The sequence below is a fragment of the Melitaea cinxia genome, chromosome 16, assembly GCF_905220565.1.
Source record: "Melitaea cinxia chromosome 16, ilMelCinx1.1, whole genome shotgun sequence".
In the NCBI taxonomy this organism is placed as follows: Eukaryota; Metazoa; Arthropoda; class Insecta; order Lepidoptera; family Nymphalidae; genus Melitaea; species Melitaea cinxia.
Window position 1 is genome coordinate 13,155,701 of NC_059409.1, and position 19,025 is coordinate 13,174,725.

Genomic DNA, 19,025 nt, shown 5'->3' on the forward strand with positions numbered 1-19,025 from the left:
CCAGCAGTGGACTGCAATAGACTGAAGTGTGTGTTTGTGGTGAATCTACTTTTATAAAATTTGTTACATTTAAATTTTTTATATTGATTATATGTACTACTTACAGCTGTGTAGGCATGGTGTGATAAAAAAAGTAATGTTTTTCGAATGTTACAAAATATTCAAGAAGATCAAACGAATATAATTACAACATTTACAGTTTAATAAGGTCGAGTTTATTTTCATTCATAATCGCAATATACACAGTTTGTCAGAGTTGCACAAAAATTTTTAAGATTGTGCAATATCAGAATGTTTACATTTATCTTGCAGATATTTAGAACATTCTATTATTCATTATTTGAAAATCGTTCTGGTGTAGTGGAACTACAGTCCCCTAAACACCGGCGGTCGCATGTTCGATTCCCGTTCCAGACATATACTCGTATTTGTATTAGTACAAAAATGTTTCGAGCCTGGGTGTTTGTCCTTGTTGGTCCCGTACCGTGCCTGGTAGATTACTGAAGCTATGGGTTCCGGTTGTTATCCTGATAGCAGACATTCCCTGTGGTTAGGAAAATATACGCCAACCGAAATAAAACAATTCGTAACAAATTTAATATTCAAACATATTTGGTGTTTGTCAAATAACCTGTGTAAATTAAAGTCCATCTATTCCTAGACGTACACTGCCATGCTCATTTTTTTTTTAATATAAAACCAGGTCGGTAAACAAGGCTCACCTGATAGTAAGCGATTACCATAGCCTATAGACGCCTGCAAAAGTATCGTAAGCGCGTTTCTGATCCTACTCCCAATCCTCTAGGAGTTCTAGTCACCATACTCACCACAGAAACACAACAATGCTTGAAAGCAGTATTATTAAACTGTGATGTTTTGTAAGGTCGAAGTTAATCTCCAGTCTGGCTGCTCCTATTTTGAGCAGGATATTTCTGACACATAGATCTTTGTCGTGGTCTGGGCGTTTGTACTTCTGTATTGTGTGTGTTTAAAACCCGACATAGGAGAAAATCCTACTGAAAGGTCGTCGAGTCCATCCGTATGTCCATCAGCCCTTAATAGTCCACTGCTAGGCATACGCTTCTTTCCCCTTATAGAAGAAGGATCAAAGCTTAATCCACTACGCTGCCTCGTTGGGGTTTGGCTTATATATTTCCAACTAGGAGTAACAATCGCTATCAGATGTAAATGATAACAACCGGGATCAACAGCTTAGCGCGCTCTACAACGCACGGTGAGGAAACCAACAACAACGACAGACAACCAGACCGGAAATAAATATTAGTATAAACACAAATATCCACTCGGAGCGGGAAACTAACCCGCGACTGCCGGCTGTTTAGGCCATCCAACCATCCATTAATTATGTAACTATCTTTAAGCTTTGTTTGTAATGTATTTGTGGTGTATAATAAAGTATAAGATTAAAATTAAATAAAAGTAATCTGTCACATAAAATTCAATCGATCTACTCACCGGGTTGACTAAGGAACAGTAACGCGGTGCACAGCTGTTGCGCGAACTTGCGCGTCAGGTTCAACGATACACCGCGGAAGTTCGTGTTCCGCAGAAGATCGTACAGGTTGTACGAGAGGAGTTCGAACACTAGGCACAGGTGGTTCCGCCACATGAAGTGACGCTTCAGTTTTACTGGAAACGCAACGAACATACCTTTGTCAGCTTCTAATATAACTTCGTTCTCTTGTTAGCGTATTGGGGCATATCTTAATTTTACCTTCAAATCGTTCATTAGCAAATTAGTCTAGACGATGTGAATGTTTATCTAAGTTTAGATCTAATAATAAAAAAGCAATATTTCCCTCTCAATGCTACTGAATACACTATTCTACATTTTAGAGCACTTTTTAACCGACTTCAAAAAACGAGGAGGTTACTCAAATCGACCGTATATAATATATATATGTTCGGGGAGAACTTCGTTGTTTATGAACCGATTTTGATAATTCTTTTTGTTGGAAAGGAGATATTCCTGGTGTGGTACCATGATAAGAAAACCAGGAGCTGATGATGGGATCCCAGAGAAAACGAAGGAAACTCGAAAATCCGCATAACTTTTTACTGGGTGTACCGATTTTGATAATTTTTAATTTAATCGAAAGCCGATGTTTATCATGTGATCACATTTAAATTTCATCGAGATTTGATTACAACTTTTGGAGTAATCTTTGATAATGCGTATTTACTTGACTAATTTTTCGTTTGCCTGCACCGGTAAGTTTTTGTTAGTATCTATCTCTATCTTTCGTTCTATTATAAAGCTTATAATATATATAAGCTTATAATTACGTAGAAACTGCATTATTTATAAATTTTACTGACATTTAAAATACTTATAAATTTAGACTTCACAAACCAAACTAGAGCTTTTAACCTTTCAATTATAGAATTTCATGGAAATTCTCCTGCTACAAAAGGTTCACACTTTTAATTCATAGGTACCTAGTTTCAAAGTATTTATAAAACTTCTAGCAAAACATTAGATAGAATTTATTAATACAAAGGATCAAAAAACAGTATACAAACTTACCTATATAATACTTATTTTCGGCATCTGCCCTGTTCATCATTTCTAGTAACTTGACTTCTATTTGTGCCTGGTTTAGGAAAGGTTTCTTATTCTTAATTATTTTTATAGCTACTTGACACTGTTCCTCATGATCGTACGCTTTCACAACCTGAAAATTAAACAATATTGTTTTATTTAATCTCTTCAGAAAAGTCACTGTCAAATTGTCACTTGTCAAAAGTCACTGTCAGCATAACTGAGGTAGGGCACAGCAGGAATTTCGTGCTCAAAATCTGGAGCAGCCCGACTGGGGTAGTACCTCGACCTTACAGAAGATCACAGCTAAATAATAATGTTTTCAAGTAGTATTATGTTTCTGTTGGTGAGTAAGGTGACCAGAGCTCCTGGGGGGATTGGGGATTGGGTCGGCAACGCGCTTGCGATGCTTCTGGTGTTGCAGGTGTCTATAAGCTACGGTAATCTCTTACCATCAGGTGAGCCGTACGCTTGTTTGCCGACCTATTGATATATATAAAAAAAATTAGTAACAAAATTGGTTGTATTTATTTGAATCAATAAAATGTTACAAAATACATTAAATTAATGTCGGTCGTTATAAAAAAGTTGATGTAAAAAAGACCTTTCCTTGCCATCATCACATCACTTCAGCCTATCGCAGTCCAATGCTGGACATAGGCCTCCACGAGTTCGCACCAAAAATGGCGTGAACTCATGTGTGTTGCCCATAGTCACCACGCTGGGCAGGCGGGTTTAGTTTACACGGCTGATCGTGTGGTCTAAAGCACACTCGTTTTTTTTTCAGTATCACGGTAATCGTTCTTAAGGAATAAACTCCAGTTGCGTGTCGAACCTGGAATATTTTGAAACTTTTTTAAATCTTAACAAGTTGTGACTGCCTGTACCTATGCCATTAAAAAGACCTAGACACCTATTCTAGTCCAAGATCCCAGGGCCCCTAGACCTTTCTTATTTTCAGATGCTCAAAAATATATAATTGAGTAGTATTAGTATGTACAGTGAACGTACACAATAATAGTAATCTATCAGAATATAACAAAGGTCTATTCTAGTCCAAGATCCTAGGGCCCCTAGAACTTTCTTATTTTCAGATGCCCAAAAATATATAATTGAGTAGTATTAGTATGTACAGTGAACGTACACAATAATAGTAATCTATCAGAATATAACAAAGGTCTATTCTAGTCCAAGATCCTAGGGCCCCTAGAACTTTCTTATTTTCAGATGCCCAAAAATATATAATTGAGTATATTAATATGTACGGTGAACGTACACAATAATAGTACTCCACTAATAGTAATCCATCAGAATATAACAAAGGTCTAGGGGCCTTGGGATCTTACTCTTAAGTTAAGGGCGCTATTTAACCAACACAGATTGCATCGATTGTGAGCTAAAAATTAAATCGAAGTCATGTCATCTGACCTGTCCAAAGGAGCCTTTGCCGATCGGTGACGAGATCTCGTATCGGTCGAGGAACTTCTCGCCCTGTTTGATGATGTAATCGTGATTATCGTCATCGTAGCCGTCGTTGTAAAGCTTCCTTTCCTTCTTGTGTGAACCGTCGTCACCGAGGTACTGTTGCGCTCTCCGTTTCTTCTTTGCGTAGTAGACCTGTAGATAAAAAAAGAATAACAATTTTAAAATGTTGTATGATCAAAATAATCTTAATCTGCAATCTATACCTACTGTTGAAAAAAGTAATTTTTTTCTTACGGGTGGATGTATGGATCGATATCTTTTAACTCTTTTAGGATACCTATAACTAAATTGTTTGTAACGTAACTTGTTATGGACTTAAAATTACTTTATATCTTATGAAATATAATTTACTCTCATGACATACTTATCATCAAGGCATAATGAAATTTACTAGACAGCAAACTTATAAAAGTTCGTCAAAGCATTTTAATATTGTAACTTCATATAGCAACAATACAACGCTAATCCCATGACAAGCCGAGACCGCTGTTTTGACATCGTGCATAATATATGTATACGTCGGATTAGGCCCTAATAAAAACGTCTTAGGTGAAAAAATTACGATACTTAAAGAATATTACATTGCAAGAACATACTGGCACACCGAAGACTTTTACCAAACAATCGTGTTGGAAAAATTATTTTATCCCTGTATTAACAAAATTTTGCACATTAATACAAACATACTGAAACTTTAATGTATCAGAGGCCTCTGTAATTCGATAATCATAAAATCCTTTTCAAATAATAAATGCCGTTTACCGTAGATTTTTCAGTCGTAGATTTAATGTTTCCCAGTTTTATACAACAAATTTGATAGTAAAATATAAATATCCTTACTTTTATATACGTTGTTTTGGTTATAAAGTCAAATGTAAAGATACGTCAAATATCCCTCTTTTTTCTGTCATTATTGACAGTATTGTAATGTTAGTCTGTAGAGTTTACAAACAAACTTAAAAATATATTAGTATTCAGCCTTCCCCGCCAGCGCGCATACATGATCAAAAAATAAAAAGTGTCCGCATGCATTATAGGAAATAAAGAGGCGAGGAGCGCGGGAATTTGGCCGGACGTTGACCCAAATATGCGGTTGACATTGATCGACGATGTTCGATACGCTTATATAAAACATTCATACAGCGCTCAACGTATGGATTCGGGACTAGGCGGTTCAATGCTACCGGTTTTTTATGCGGCACCGACGCGTCTAGCCGAAATGATTATGACTCATTGTGTTCTCGCTGCTTATACGTGGTTATTCGAATGTCTGCGTCGGTGATTAAACTACATGCGCTTATAATTATGATTCCAACGTGACAGACACATCGGAGTAACGTCACACGACCTATGATATGTGGCAGTCACCACATTTACGTAGGTTACATAGTGGACAATAATGATATTAGAGACCGCATACCATTCGCAGCGTAGCGGAAGTGTCAAATATCGACGCGGTCAAACGATAACCCAAATTTCTGACGACGACCTACATACATATTATCTATACATATATTACAAGAGTTCGGGCTATATGACGAAGTATTGCTACAAAATTATCCTCATACCCCGCTAAGTACTTAATGCTAAAATATGTGCGGTAAACTATTACCGCTAGCGTGGATATATTTTTCGTTTTCCTCGAGATTCGATGTCTGATCGAAGAGTCGCACGACCGAATCGGTTCGATATCTAAGGTCAGTGTTGTCGATAGACATGTGTCACCGAGCGGTCAGGGTTGCATATGGACTTCATCAATCACGGGTTGCTATAAGAGGTTGCGGCAATAGCAGCGGTGACGATGGCGAGCAGGCCAGTGACCGCGGCACGTGGCGAGATGAGCGCGTCGGGCCGGGGAGAGACGGCGCGCGGCGGCTGTCATTGATTTTCCCCGTTTCCCTCCTCCCCCGAGGCTGGCTCCCTCTCCGCCGCGTCTCACCCACTTCTAGCGCCCGATAACGAGGTTAACGGGCGACGTGAGCGTCTCCTAAACTTTAATTATACCCGTACATCCGTCGTGCATGTTTAACCCGGCCTCTATTCAGCGTTTTGTTTGTAGCGCACCTGATAGCGGGACGTGATCCACTATTCGGTCGACGCCTAACTATCTAATAAACGGCGCCGGAGATGGAAACGCGAAGGGCGCAACTTGCAGAGCGGCGGCGGCGGCTGAGTTATCGCCGAGACCGAGTTCAATTCAAATCTGCTAACTACGTCTCGACGTAAGCGTGCGACTACGTAAACTTCGTGAATTTATTATAAACATTCGCTATTGAGCTCGAACACTATACCTCGCAACTTTGAGGGATACAACATTAATAAGTACTACCCGAAAGTCTTAACGAGAACAGTTTTTATGGTCGCTTTAGTGGTATAATTTTATCAGAGAATTAAATTTTTACTTATTAGATACAAGGACACACAACTTGTAAAAATTACTAAGACGAGCAAAAGTATTATTTTACAGTGGCAAATCAAAACTTATACAGCACGCTGGATAGATATTTTTGTTTCCTAAAACTCTACTTTTCGAGTTAAACTCATATATGATATTTGTTATTGTGAGAGTAATCAAAATCGACTAGTGAATACGAGTATAACACGTTACGTAGGTTCAAATACTGGCTAGAATCGCTGAGATAACAAGTGCTAAATTACTCTTTAATTAATCTTAAGCTAGAAGCTAGTAACAATGAAAAAATCTTATATTTTTCTGTCATTATAGTAGTGTGGCAGATTTTGAAATTATTTCCATTTATTGAAAAGACATGTATCTAGAAATAGGTTATTTATAGGATATTACAGCGGATTACGTTTTTAATCAGCCTATTTTAGAAATCCTTTCGACGTTTGAAGTCAGCGTGTAATGCACTAGGAAGCTAAAATATACGGCATTCTCGTATATTACTCCCATTTGTATGTTACATAATGTGATTTATTATCAATTAATCATTTCGATCGGATGATCCACTGCGAGTACGCATGCCAAATAACTGTAGTTATTTAGTTGCATCACCGCTTCAGAAGCTCGTATCCTTCACGTGGGCAGAGCAATTTCCCCAACGACCTATTTCAGCTAGACGTGTTCGTTTTGCTAATTTATACAATATTTAATCTACTCTGATTTTGTTTTGACAATTTTTAACAAACATTCATCCGATTCATATGCTACTACGAGATATTCAAAATGAACTAAAAATCATCTGGTTCTGTGTTTATCTTTTAGCCATCGCGATTAAGCCGGATTTCTAAATTACTGCGACACTCACACACATTCACAGCGGCAGGTGATACAGAGAATTAGCTTTCATGGACCATAAAGAAGCCGATTTGGTGTAATGATGGTACGTGTTAAGGTCAATATGAAGATGAAATCCATTTTAATACATTATTAGTGTTGTAAGACCCCGAATTACATGGATGTTTGTAGTAAATAAGACCCTCAAAGAAGCCCAAGTCAACAAAGAGACGACCCAGGACCGAGCTGTCTGGAGGCACGTGATATGGAGGGCCGATCCCAAATAAAATGAGAAAGAGCCAGGCGAAGAAGAAAGAGCCAGGCAAAGAAGAAAGATTAGTGTTGTAAGGCCCATATACAAATACACCGTCATATATACTATATGGCTTATAAAGAAACAAACTATGAGACTAATAAAACTGTACCAAAGAGTACCGTGTACTCTCCCTGAAGCTGTTTACCTTTGCGGTGAGAAACTTTACGATATCTTCTCTTATTAAAGAAATTTTTTTAACAACTTAAATAATAAACTACGTAGATCACATAAGATTTATCTTAAGGTTTTAGTCCCGCCACTAAATTAAATTAGACTGAATAAGGTCGAGAAGGACTCGCACCGAAAGAATTTTGATCCACTGGATCGAGGATCTAATCGAACAGAAACAACTGCGAGCAAATGAACGAGAGAGAGAGATTTTAGACAAAAGTAGATTTCAGATATTTTATATATTTGACACAGGAAAATCGAAGTTTATTAACTTGAATTATATGTGGGTATGACTCAGAATGCAAAATTGTTTCAAAGTGCAGATAATGAAATGTCAATCCCATTATTAGGACATCCGTCCTTTATCAGTTATCACTTTGATGTCTGTTCGAACTTAAATCGGAGTTCAGGTGTTTCAACTTGATGAATCAACAATAATTACCAAAATAATCTCATTTGGTAATTTGAAATTTCGAATCTTTGATAAATCTATATATTATAATACGTGAAGCAAAAACTTTGTACGCCTTTTTACGAAAATTGCGTGGACGGAGAAGCATGTAATTTTACACACATATAGTTTATATAGAGGAGTGCAGAATGATACTATTTTTTATGCCTAAAAATACATTAAGTCAATAAATAAACTATTACACACACTACCATGTGTTTGACACACACACACACACACACGCATATATACTGTTATTATTATGGAAGTATTTGACAACAGAACCTTAATAATGTTCAAACTCATAATTTAAATTAATTATGGTTGAATTTCGACAACTGGGCGGCCACTAAGTAAGATAGAGCCACGATAATTCGAAATTTATTTATTAAGACGCTCGCTCTACGATAGAGTCTGAAGACGCCTAAAGCAATCAAAGATTAAATTAAAAACTATAACCGCAAAATCCAGATCTGGCACCATGTTACTTTACCCTTTTTGAGTTTTAAAACCGTCTAAAGATAAACAATATCCAAGAAAGACTAAAATATTAATAACAATGAAAAAATTGAAAAAAAAATGTATGTAAATAATTTATAATTATAGTGACTGACCATCGAAAAAGAAAACATAATTTTCTCGTATAATATCGAGATATTCCTTGTAATTTTTATAAAGAGCGAGAATAATTATAAATCTTTTCATATATTATCTTGTGTTTTTAAGGAGTTCCGGACATACATTAATACAGTTATCACTTATTGTATGGTAGAAGGTAGAAGAAAACACACTTTCTTAAAAAACTTTTATTAAAAATCCAAAAACGGTACTGATATGTTAAAATACGTTTAATCGTTCCAGAGACGACAAATATTAATAATAACAACATTATTTAAATTCAATATTAGAACAGATGTATCGACATTAATATTAAAGCACATGCACTGTCACATCCAGCAGAACTAAGACATTGTTCTTCCGTTGTCGGTTATTCAATTACGGGAGGCCGCCAATGAAACGAGCACTATTTCACATCCCAAATTATTTTCGTCGGTTTGCTTCCGGCTGCAGCGTTTAGCGGACAAGAGGCGACCTGTTCATTTGATTAGGATGTTTGGGTTCTATATTAGTTAAACTCGTAACTGAAATTGTTACTGTCACTTGCACAAACAGAACTTTTTGGAACGAAGTTCCTTACGGTAGGCTTGACATTTGGCTGGGCAACCGAACTGAAAAAAATGTGATACTAAAACCGTAAGAAAAATATATAACGGAAGTAACGTAATATCAGTCACACGACTGTATAATATGACGTTTGTAAAACTAAAATATTACTAGTAAACTTTTTTAAAATTATTTATGTAATTTTATACTATCGACAAAAATAAATAAAGACACATGTTTTTTTTTTATTTCACTTAAGTAATAGTTTGAATAATTATTATTATTTTGTTTGATTTATTTTATTTTACGATATTTGTTATTTTCTAAAACACTAAATTTCCTAAATACTTTTATGTACTTAATTAAAAACCAATCAACAAAATTAAAAAAAATCAAGACCTAGAAAATATATATAAAATTCAAAATTTTTGTTTCAAATTGTGTTGCTTCTATACTATCCGAAGGAACTTCGATCCTACCTAGTGTCCCATGACACCACATAATTTTTTACGAATATTTAAGCTCCAGAACATGCTAAACTGCGAAAAATTGGAAAATTAGTGTTAAATACATATATTCCCCGTTTGGGTGACACATTTGAAGTCATGTGATAAATTTTTGACACACACGATACATATCTTGTTTATTAATTTTGTAATTACTAAATAGAACCGACTTAATTTTATTATTTGTTTAAAAATAAGTTTTATAAATTATTTGATCATAATTATATTGTTCGACTAAAAACCAAATAATCCCCCATCACTAAAACCGCTTGTCACACCAAATATTTCGCTGTCCTGAGATGTTATGCCACTCAAGCCCGTAATTGCTTGCATAGTAACTCACTAGACGGCCCAACAGCGTCTAGCTGCCGCAATATTATTAAGTATTTACAGGTTTTAGATAATATATGCTCTGTGGCGTTTAGTAAATTTAGAAACGAATCATTCATATCTCAAATATTCGTAATTCATACTTTATATCTTTACATAAAATTTTATAGGTTGTAGTCGCTGTGATAATACCTTTTATTTTGGTACGACTTTTCAACAAGTCGGATTTTAAATCTATATCATGGGTCTAAAGGAAAAAAGTTCAAGCTAATCGACTGGCTGACCAATGGAACACTATTATAGTTGTTAAGTTTGAAGATTTTTTTCAATCCTTTTTTTTAACAAGCATTCGGCTTTTGTTATCCTTACAGATTTTTCATTTGTTATTTCTATCGCGTGTTGTCTAATGGTGGTCTGGTGCAGTGGTCGCATTAACAGTTTATTTTATTGACGGTTGCTGGTTCGTCATAATCGTATTTGTATTGTATCAATTAGGATATCCAACAGAGGGCCTCAGACTACTCTATGTTGAGGTGAATTATTTATTTATTAAGGTTTTATTTATTGGAAGGGTCACCTCATGTATTAAATATCAAATGTTAAACAGAGCAAAATGATTTATTCTTCGAAGTACTTTTTTGTACATTTCATAATTGATATTGTAATTTTATTCTTTGTTTATTTTATTAACGTTATATTTTTTCAATATCTTTATTACCCGTTTCAATTCAATTTTTTAGAAGTAGGAATACGAATGAAAGTTAACGTTCTTGCTCCGCAGAGCGTCGGCCATATTTAAACCGCGTAACGTCACCACCGTGTCATCATCGGACTGCATATGACGCGACGCTTGTACCATCCGATACCTAGTTGTAAAGCAAGAATCGAGGAGTTGAGTTGAATTTAAACTCACTTTGTGTACAGAGGTCATAAAGAAACTCGAATAAAATATCTTAGAAATGCCAATATTCAATTACTACAGAAATTCATGGTACTACTTATATATTGTGAAGACTTTTCCTAGTATTTTAACACGACATAAATAGAGAATCTATTTCGCTGCAAACTAAACGCTTTGGGCATTAGTTTCGTATCAGTTGGGAATTTGTTCTGAAACATCGATTCTCCTCGGAGGAATCCCAAAAAAGCTAATAGGAGTGCACGCTAATTAATTTTTCACGGCCTCGTCGCGCGATGGCGAGCCAGCATCATCGCGACAGACGCGGAGGCTACGAAATCGCGTCGTAGCTCGTAGCATCAATTAGAGCGGCTGAACTGCGCAAGTTTACATCATTAACACCATAAAAAGACAGTTATTGCGAGAAAATTTGCGCAATCAATTAGGAGTTTTAAGAGGGGTCGGGGGTGGATGCGTGCAGAGTGCAGCGACGACGGCAGCTACGGCGGCGCGTCGGGCGAGCGGGACGAGGCGGGTGCGGCGCGCGCATCTGTGTGCATTCGGCATATTTACCCCGATAGTGGGCGGGCGAGTTCACTGACCCGACCCAATGCAAGGCCCGCGTACGTAGGCCGCGACGCACACGCCGTTTCATTAGTGCCACCGCACCGCACACCCATACAAAAAACTAACACAGTGCGTCAAGTGGGCACGCACGGTTTTTAATCATCTTCCGGATACCTACGGTTTAGATTAGCCGTTGGCGAAATTCAATTTCTGATTTGCGAGAGAACGAAGCGTCATACAAACAGAAGCGCGACTTTGGACCGTCGAAGCCATATCGATTTTTAGTTTATTTTCAACTTTGTTCTGCTTTAGGTACGTGATACAAAATTTATAACAAACTAAAATTATCGTTTTATAGTTTATCGAACACCCCACATTCAGGACGGTTCTTTAAACGAAAACTTTAGACAAGGATCGTTTTAGCTACTCAACATAAAAAGTAACAGTTTTACACGACTATAGTGTCCACGACTATCGACTTATCGAGGGTGAATGCATCGACATGTAATTAGTTAATTACATATCAAGACGTATATGGCAAATGCACACGGGAGTTATAATTATACCGCAGCATTCATAAATCCAGTGATTAAGGCAGACAGACACATTCACGGCGGTAAGTATAAACAGGGGTATACTTATGCAAAGCCACCCCTTGCAGTGGGCGAATGGTCGGATGCAATGGCATAACCTACCCCAAGCTTTCCCCTAGTTGAGGCAGGTCAGGGCAGACGCTTTTGAAGGGCATTTACATAATAACCAGGCGTATAGTATTTACAAATTAGGACCTATTAATGATATAACATCAGTAATGTTTGTTCAAGCATACCTGATAGTTATATAAAAATTATTAATGCACAATGTTTACAACGCGTTAGAATACATACTCATTGTATGTATTCATGGTGATTCATGTAATGTTAAAACGACAATAACATTGTACCGATCGGAATCGCAGCCTCAGTATTATTCTCGATACATCCGCTTATTTCTAAAACATAATTAGACATTTTGCTTAGGGAAAGTATAGAAATACTAAAACCGATTTAACATCAAATAATAGGTTAATAGGGGAAAAAAACGCATCAGTTACAATTGCTTGTTTAGTAATTAAATCTATACTCATACTATGAAGGTGAAAAGTTTGTTTGTTTGAACGCGCTAATCTCAGCAACTACTGGTCCGATTTGAAAAATGCTCTCAGTGTTACATAGTAGTATAGTGTAGCGGAGCATCAATGAAGAATGTTTCGAAATCGGGTTTTGTTCCTTTTGAGAGTTTAGAATTGTTCCTATTCTACGCGGATGAAGTCGCAGGCAGAAGCTAATAATTACATAACCACAGTACGTATTGTAAGAAGAAGCCATATATATATGAATGATTGTCTGTATGTCATTTATGGATCGTAAACTATGCATTTGATCATGTCACGATCAAATGTAAAGTGTTGTGCATGATCCCACAAAGGTTTCAGAGTCGGTACGGCCAAAAAAAAGCGCAGTGTACACAGATATTGTACCTATATAAAGTAACGTTGTTTGACAAAGTTCTGTTTATAGCTCATTAATAACTCGATTTATATCTTAGAAGATCTAGAATATGTTGGAAGAATTGTGAATATGTTAATTAAATTAAAAACATTAACATACAAGTATACAGTACATTACACGTACAAGACTATTTGAATAAAGGTATCGCGACATAAATAAACTCTTGAACGGTTATTCCGATTGAATCTCGAGTACAATATGGGAAAACATTTTGAGTACTGAAAATATAATAGTGCTCCTTTCAACATTCGCTTCATCATTACATTACAGCCTATACAGTCCACTGCTGGACATAGGCCTCCACAAGTTTACGTCAAAAATAACGCGAACTCATGTGTTTTGCCCATAGTCACCACGCTGGGCAAGCGGGTTGGTGACCGCAGTACTGGCTTTGTCGCACCAAAGACGCTGCTGCCCGTTTTCGGCCTGTGTATTTCAAAGCCAGCAGTTGAATGGTTATCCCGCCATCGGTCGGCTTCTTAAGTTCCAAGATGGTTGTGGAACCTTGTTATCCCTTAGTCGCCTCTTACGACACCCACGGGAAGAGAGGGGGTGGCTAAATTCTTTAGTGCCGTAGCCACACAGCACAACATTCGCTTACGAGAACTTAATCCGATTTGTTTCAGTTAACAAATTGATCAACGCGAAACATACAGAATTAATACCAACCTTTGTAATTGTTCCGTTTCAATAAACTATGATTTTTTTTAAAGAATATTTACGAAATGAAACAGCTGTTAAAGGTGTTTGTGTGTCAGTTAAGTTTCTTCGGTTACTACTTGTTACAAACGATATAGCTTCGAAGTATAATTTAATAGTATTCGAAAAACTATTTATTATGTTCGAAGTATCGTTGAAACTAGAAAATGAATAACAACGGACAGGTACGAGAAGCAAAAATCGACACCGTATAGACTGATGGATCGAGGTGATCTGGTTTAATAATAGATATATATATTTAAAGGTAGAACAGTGAAGAATCAATATTAGGGCTTATTTCACTTGTTTTGGATATCGCTATTTTATGGATATCGCTATCCAACAGATAAAAGGTTATGATACATTGTTCTTATTTACTATTAAATTTCTGCTGTGTGATTACCACAGTAAACAATGTAGCCACTCCATCCCTTCCCGTGGGTGTCGTAAGAGGCGACTAAGGAATAACACAGTTCCACTACCACCTTGGTACTTAAAAAGCCGACCGATGGCGGGATAACCATCCAACTGCTGGCTTTAAAATACACAGGCCGAAGACGTCTTCGGTGCGACAAAGCCAGCCCTGCGGTCACCAATCCGCCTGCCCAGCGTGGTGACTATGGGCAACACACATGAGTTCACGCCATTTTTTGCGCGAACTTGTCTCCATAAGCTATCAGCTTATACATATGTTCAGCAGTGGACTGCGATAAGCTGAAATGATGATAATGATGATGCTGACGTGACTATTAAATTTCGCTATATTTATGAGATATTTCTAATCGGAAACGTGAATCTAAAAGTTATAGTTTATTAATTGAGGAGTAATAATTCCTAATGGCCTATTCTTCCTGCTGCTGTTATACTTTATTCGTAACTTATGTGTAGCATTAAGTTTATCCATAACTAGAGAAACCGGCTCTTAGTGATCAAACCATCAAAATTTTACGCTTTTTGTTTTTATAGCTCAAACGCAACCTTTCATTCAGCGTACCTATGTAAATATCACGTAATATGTACATTAATACATAAATGTGTTTGAATGTCTACGGGCATGTCAAACAATGAGTACCAAAAAATAAAAATAAAAGTTAAATCCCATCACACTGAGTGGTCGACTCTAACCGTCCCTAGTATAATTCACATAACTTTATCAAGTACTATCGCAGACATCATTGCATCAACGAAATCGATATCAATTAGGCTGATTAAAAAGTATCCTCTCTTTACACAGCACGGTCACCTGCACGGACGCTGAACATTCCATACGCAGACGCGACGTGTATATATTATGCATCACGGTGTGCACCGCGCGCATATCTGTCGATAAGTAATAAAAACACGTAATCTATTATAATATACGGACCTACCGCAATGTTAAATTGATAGAAGGTTACGCGTTGTTTACGTTTTCAATCTCTCGGCTATCATATTTGAAAGAAATGTTTTTCTGATGGAAATGAAACTATATTATAAACAGGTTTTCGAAATTTCCGCAAATAATTTTAATCTTTATTATTTCAGATTTCACAATATGGCGGTAAAAAACTCAATCGCAAATATTTTATTACAATAATACGATAGTTTCTGTTCGCACGGTATTGTTTAATTAAATGTTAGAGTTTGACGTGAACTAAAAGATCCAAATTGACGAGACCCCTGAGTAATGTTACAATATTATGAAAGTTATTATATTATCTTCAACTAAAATTGTTAATGATGATTATGTAATATTAAGGAATAATAATATTAAGTAAAGGAAGGCTGAGTAAGGTATTCAAATAATATTTCGTATAGAAACTTGAAAGAATTTAAAAAATACATTAAAAAAATACATTGATGTTTACTTGCTTGTTTTACACGATCGAATGATGAATAACAATTTATTATTAATAACTGAATCTTAAAACAACGAAACTATTCATACCTACTCTTTGATTTAAAACTTTAAATATATACAAAGAGTTCTTTAGTTACTTATTACATAATACGATATTTAAAAATAATTATTACAGAAAAAAAAAAACGACGAATAGCAATGTCAATGACCTATGATATTTTGTGTAGAAATACACTGTCTGCATTGGTGGATAGACAGTATTTCAGGTTAACAATCTAGAGATAATTTATTAGAAATTTTGCTCATACTGCACAAGTTAAAATCAAGACAATATTGGAATTTTAATTAGTTATTACATGGGGTCGCAAGTTATAAGCTTAAACGGTCGCTGTTGCCAGTTTTAGCGGAGTTGAAGATTTCTTCCAGTCTCGTTACGATCGAAGGTATGAATAATTGAATCAGTGAACGTATATCACAAGCTTCATCGAAACCTTCGCCAATCGGCCTCCGCCGACTGTCGTACGTCAATAGCTCTAGAGCACCCATTAAAAATCATACGCGTTCAAAAAGCCCGCCCTCAACGTGCGCTGCCACTTCAAAGTTTGACCTCGCAATTACTAAAATTGGTTTGATTTACCATTTTAATTGTAACAAAAAGCTTATTTTTTCCACCGACGTGGACGAGAGCATCGCAGCGAGGCATTGCAATCTCGACCGAGTGACTTTCGGACGAAGGGTTCATTAGGGATCGGCAGGGCGAGGCGATTTGTAGATCGTGGGTTGGAATTTTGAGCTGTGGCGTCATGTCGTTAAGGCGTAGATTCTGTCGGAGGTGTCCCGTAGGCGCGAGAAGAGAGCACTCGAGGTCGGATGCTGAGAGCGGGGGTGTGGGGACGGCGCGGGCAGGGGATGGGACAAAATCGATATCGTCGGGCGGCGCGCGACGTCTTGCACCCTCCCCGCACCCCTCTAATGAATGAGAGCGAACATAGTCATCTCTGCGGATGGCGGCTTCAGCGATACGGCATGCCGCCGCCGCCGCCTAGACTGCGCTTCGCGTCCGATTCGATGTGTGCTTTGCGATACGATAGCGAACCCAACGTCCTATCAATTAAAACGTGCACTTCTACTATAGTTTTTAATATATTCGGAGATCGTTGAGAATACCATTTCCATTCTTCATAAGATATATAAAATAATCATACACATAAAAAAACAAAGATGGAAAAGAATTAAAGGTTTAAAACCTTTTTATAAAATTTTAGTTATGAAAGCAATGCTATGTATAAAGTAAATCCAAACGCATTGCACGATTTATGCTACTGAGTTTTATTCCGACGCCGTGAACTGTTTTATTCGCACCAAGAATGTCTTAGCCTTCAAGTACTAGTCACTCACATAAGCCGGAAGTTACATTACGAGCAGAAAACTTGTTGGTTTATGATAACACGAATAAATCTTATTCTTTGAAACTTGTAGATTTCTCTATATTATAATGAGACAACTTTGTACCAAAAAAAAAAAAAAAATGGAACGTTGTATTTATATCAATAATTATACATATATAAGTATAGGATCAATGTTTAATAAAAAAAGGCATTTTAATTTTTTATTTACAATTATTTTTATACACACATAACGTATTAAAACAATTAAGTACGTAATATCAACATACTATTAAAAAACCTCACAATTATAAAACAAAAGATTAAACTCATCAATTAAACTAGTAATAATATAAAAACAAAAAACATATTATAGGTACCATCGTTGGTAATTAGAAACATTCCCTCGAAGTCAATACGCGTACCTTATTACTTGTCACACAGCTACGAACGTACTTGGCGCAAGTAATGACAACGCCACACGCCAGCGCAGGCAGCTGCATTTCGTATCAGCCCGAACGCTATGATTATTCGTCTTTTCACTATCTATATATACTATGTAAAATTTTAAAGTGGCAGGGTTTGTTTATTTGAACGCACTAATCTCGGAAACGACTTTTTCGAATTGAGAAATTATTTTTGTGTTAGACGGGGTGGTCCATTTATCGAGGAAGGTATTAGGAGGAAGCCATGTAAAGTTTTAGTACGTTGTTTCCTAAAATTAACGCGTGTGAAGCCGAGGAGCACAGCTAGTTGATACATATGGTGATAGAGACGCCTTTTAGGTTTTCTACTTTTTATATATAGTGTCGTGTGGTGTCGGTCGAGTAGAATAGCACCACCCCCTTTCTTCCCGTGGGAGTCGTAAAAGGCGACCGAGGGATAAACCTGGCTCAAAATCATCAGGGTCCTGGAGAAGGAAAACTTCATTTGAAACCCGGAATGGGGTATCCGTCAAGCATTCGTGGCATAGCTCTAAAATGCGAAAGACTCCTGCAGCCGAACTGGCTCCACGCGTATCGACTCGTCGTTCCTGTGGGCCTAGCAAGTGAGGTCGAGAGGGTGGCGCAGAGCTTAGGCAACTCTGCGTTTTCCTGAAGAGTGTCCTAGGCAACACAGTGTCTTTCTGACACTGTCTAAATCGTCTGCGATAGACGGATTAAGGCCAATGATGATGATGACTTTTTTATAAATTGGCACAGCGTCTAGTAAATAAAAAATGTATAAGATTGTGAAATATAATGTACGTTAAGTAATGACCGCAAATTATTAAGTGCTATATAAGTTGATATAAACAAGTGGAAATCGTCAAGAGCCAGTACATACATATATGTAAACTACATTTAAGCTATGTATCTAAAAATGACTACTTTATACAAATAGTACTACGATGTAAACATTTTAAGCCACGTTTACACTTTATCTAAAGAAATGCGACCATCAATCAATCGAAGTAATTATTTTTTTACTCTTTTCAACTTAGTGTTTGATGTTGCCTAGGAGCCGCATAGGAACTCATCCAATATTTAGGGAGAACGTCTACACAGTTCTCTTATTTATTGATCTTGGATCCGTAACATGAGATCAAGATCGAGAGACATTAACAATGTTCCTAAATATTTTAAATAACCCACACAACAGTCAAGGAACATTTGTTAACAGAGCTAATACCTACCCGAGAAGGACTGGAGCTTAATCGACCACGCTGCTCCACTGCGGATTGTCGGATATGTTCCTTACTACGAGTAACGATCAGGTATTTACGATAGCAACCGAAAGAAAGCCCGCGAGCAGTGAGTAGTGTACAAAAGAATAAACATACCCAATATTCAAGAACTAACGAAGTGTGTATAGGAAGTGAA

At 36.8% G+C, this 19,025-nt stretch overlaps 1 protein-coding gene across 1 annotated transcript in view; it reads right to left on the bottom strand.

Annotated features, from left to right (window-relative positions):
- The window catches only part of LOC123661159 (serine/threonine-protein kinase minibrain), a 135,701-nt gene that overhangs the window by 12,847 nt on the left and 103,829 nt on the right, over positions 1-19,025 (bottom strand). The window contains exons 4-6 of the mRNA XM_045596149.1: positions 3,992-4,180; positions 2,549-2,696; positions 1,477-1,650 (exon numbers count right to left, since the gene is read on the bottom strand). Of these exons, the coding sequence (XP_045452105.1) occupies positions 1,477-1,650; positions 2,549-2,696; positions 3,992-4,180 (511 nt within the window). The remainder of the gene's footprint in view (positions 1-1,476; positions 1,651-2,548; positions 2,697-3,991; positions 4,181-19,025) is intronic.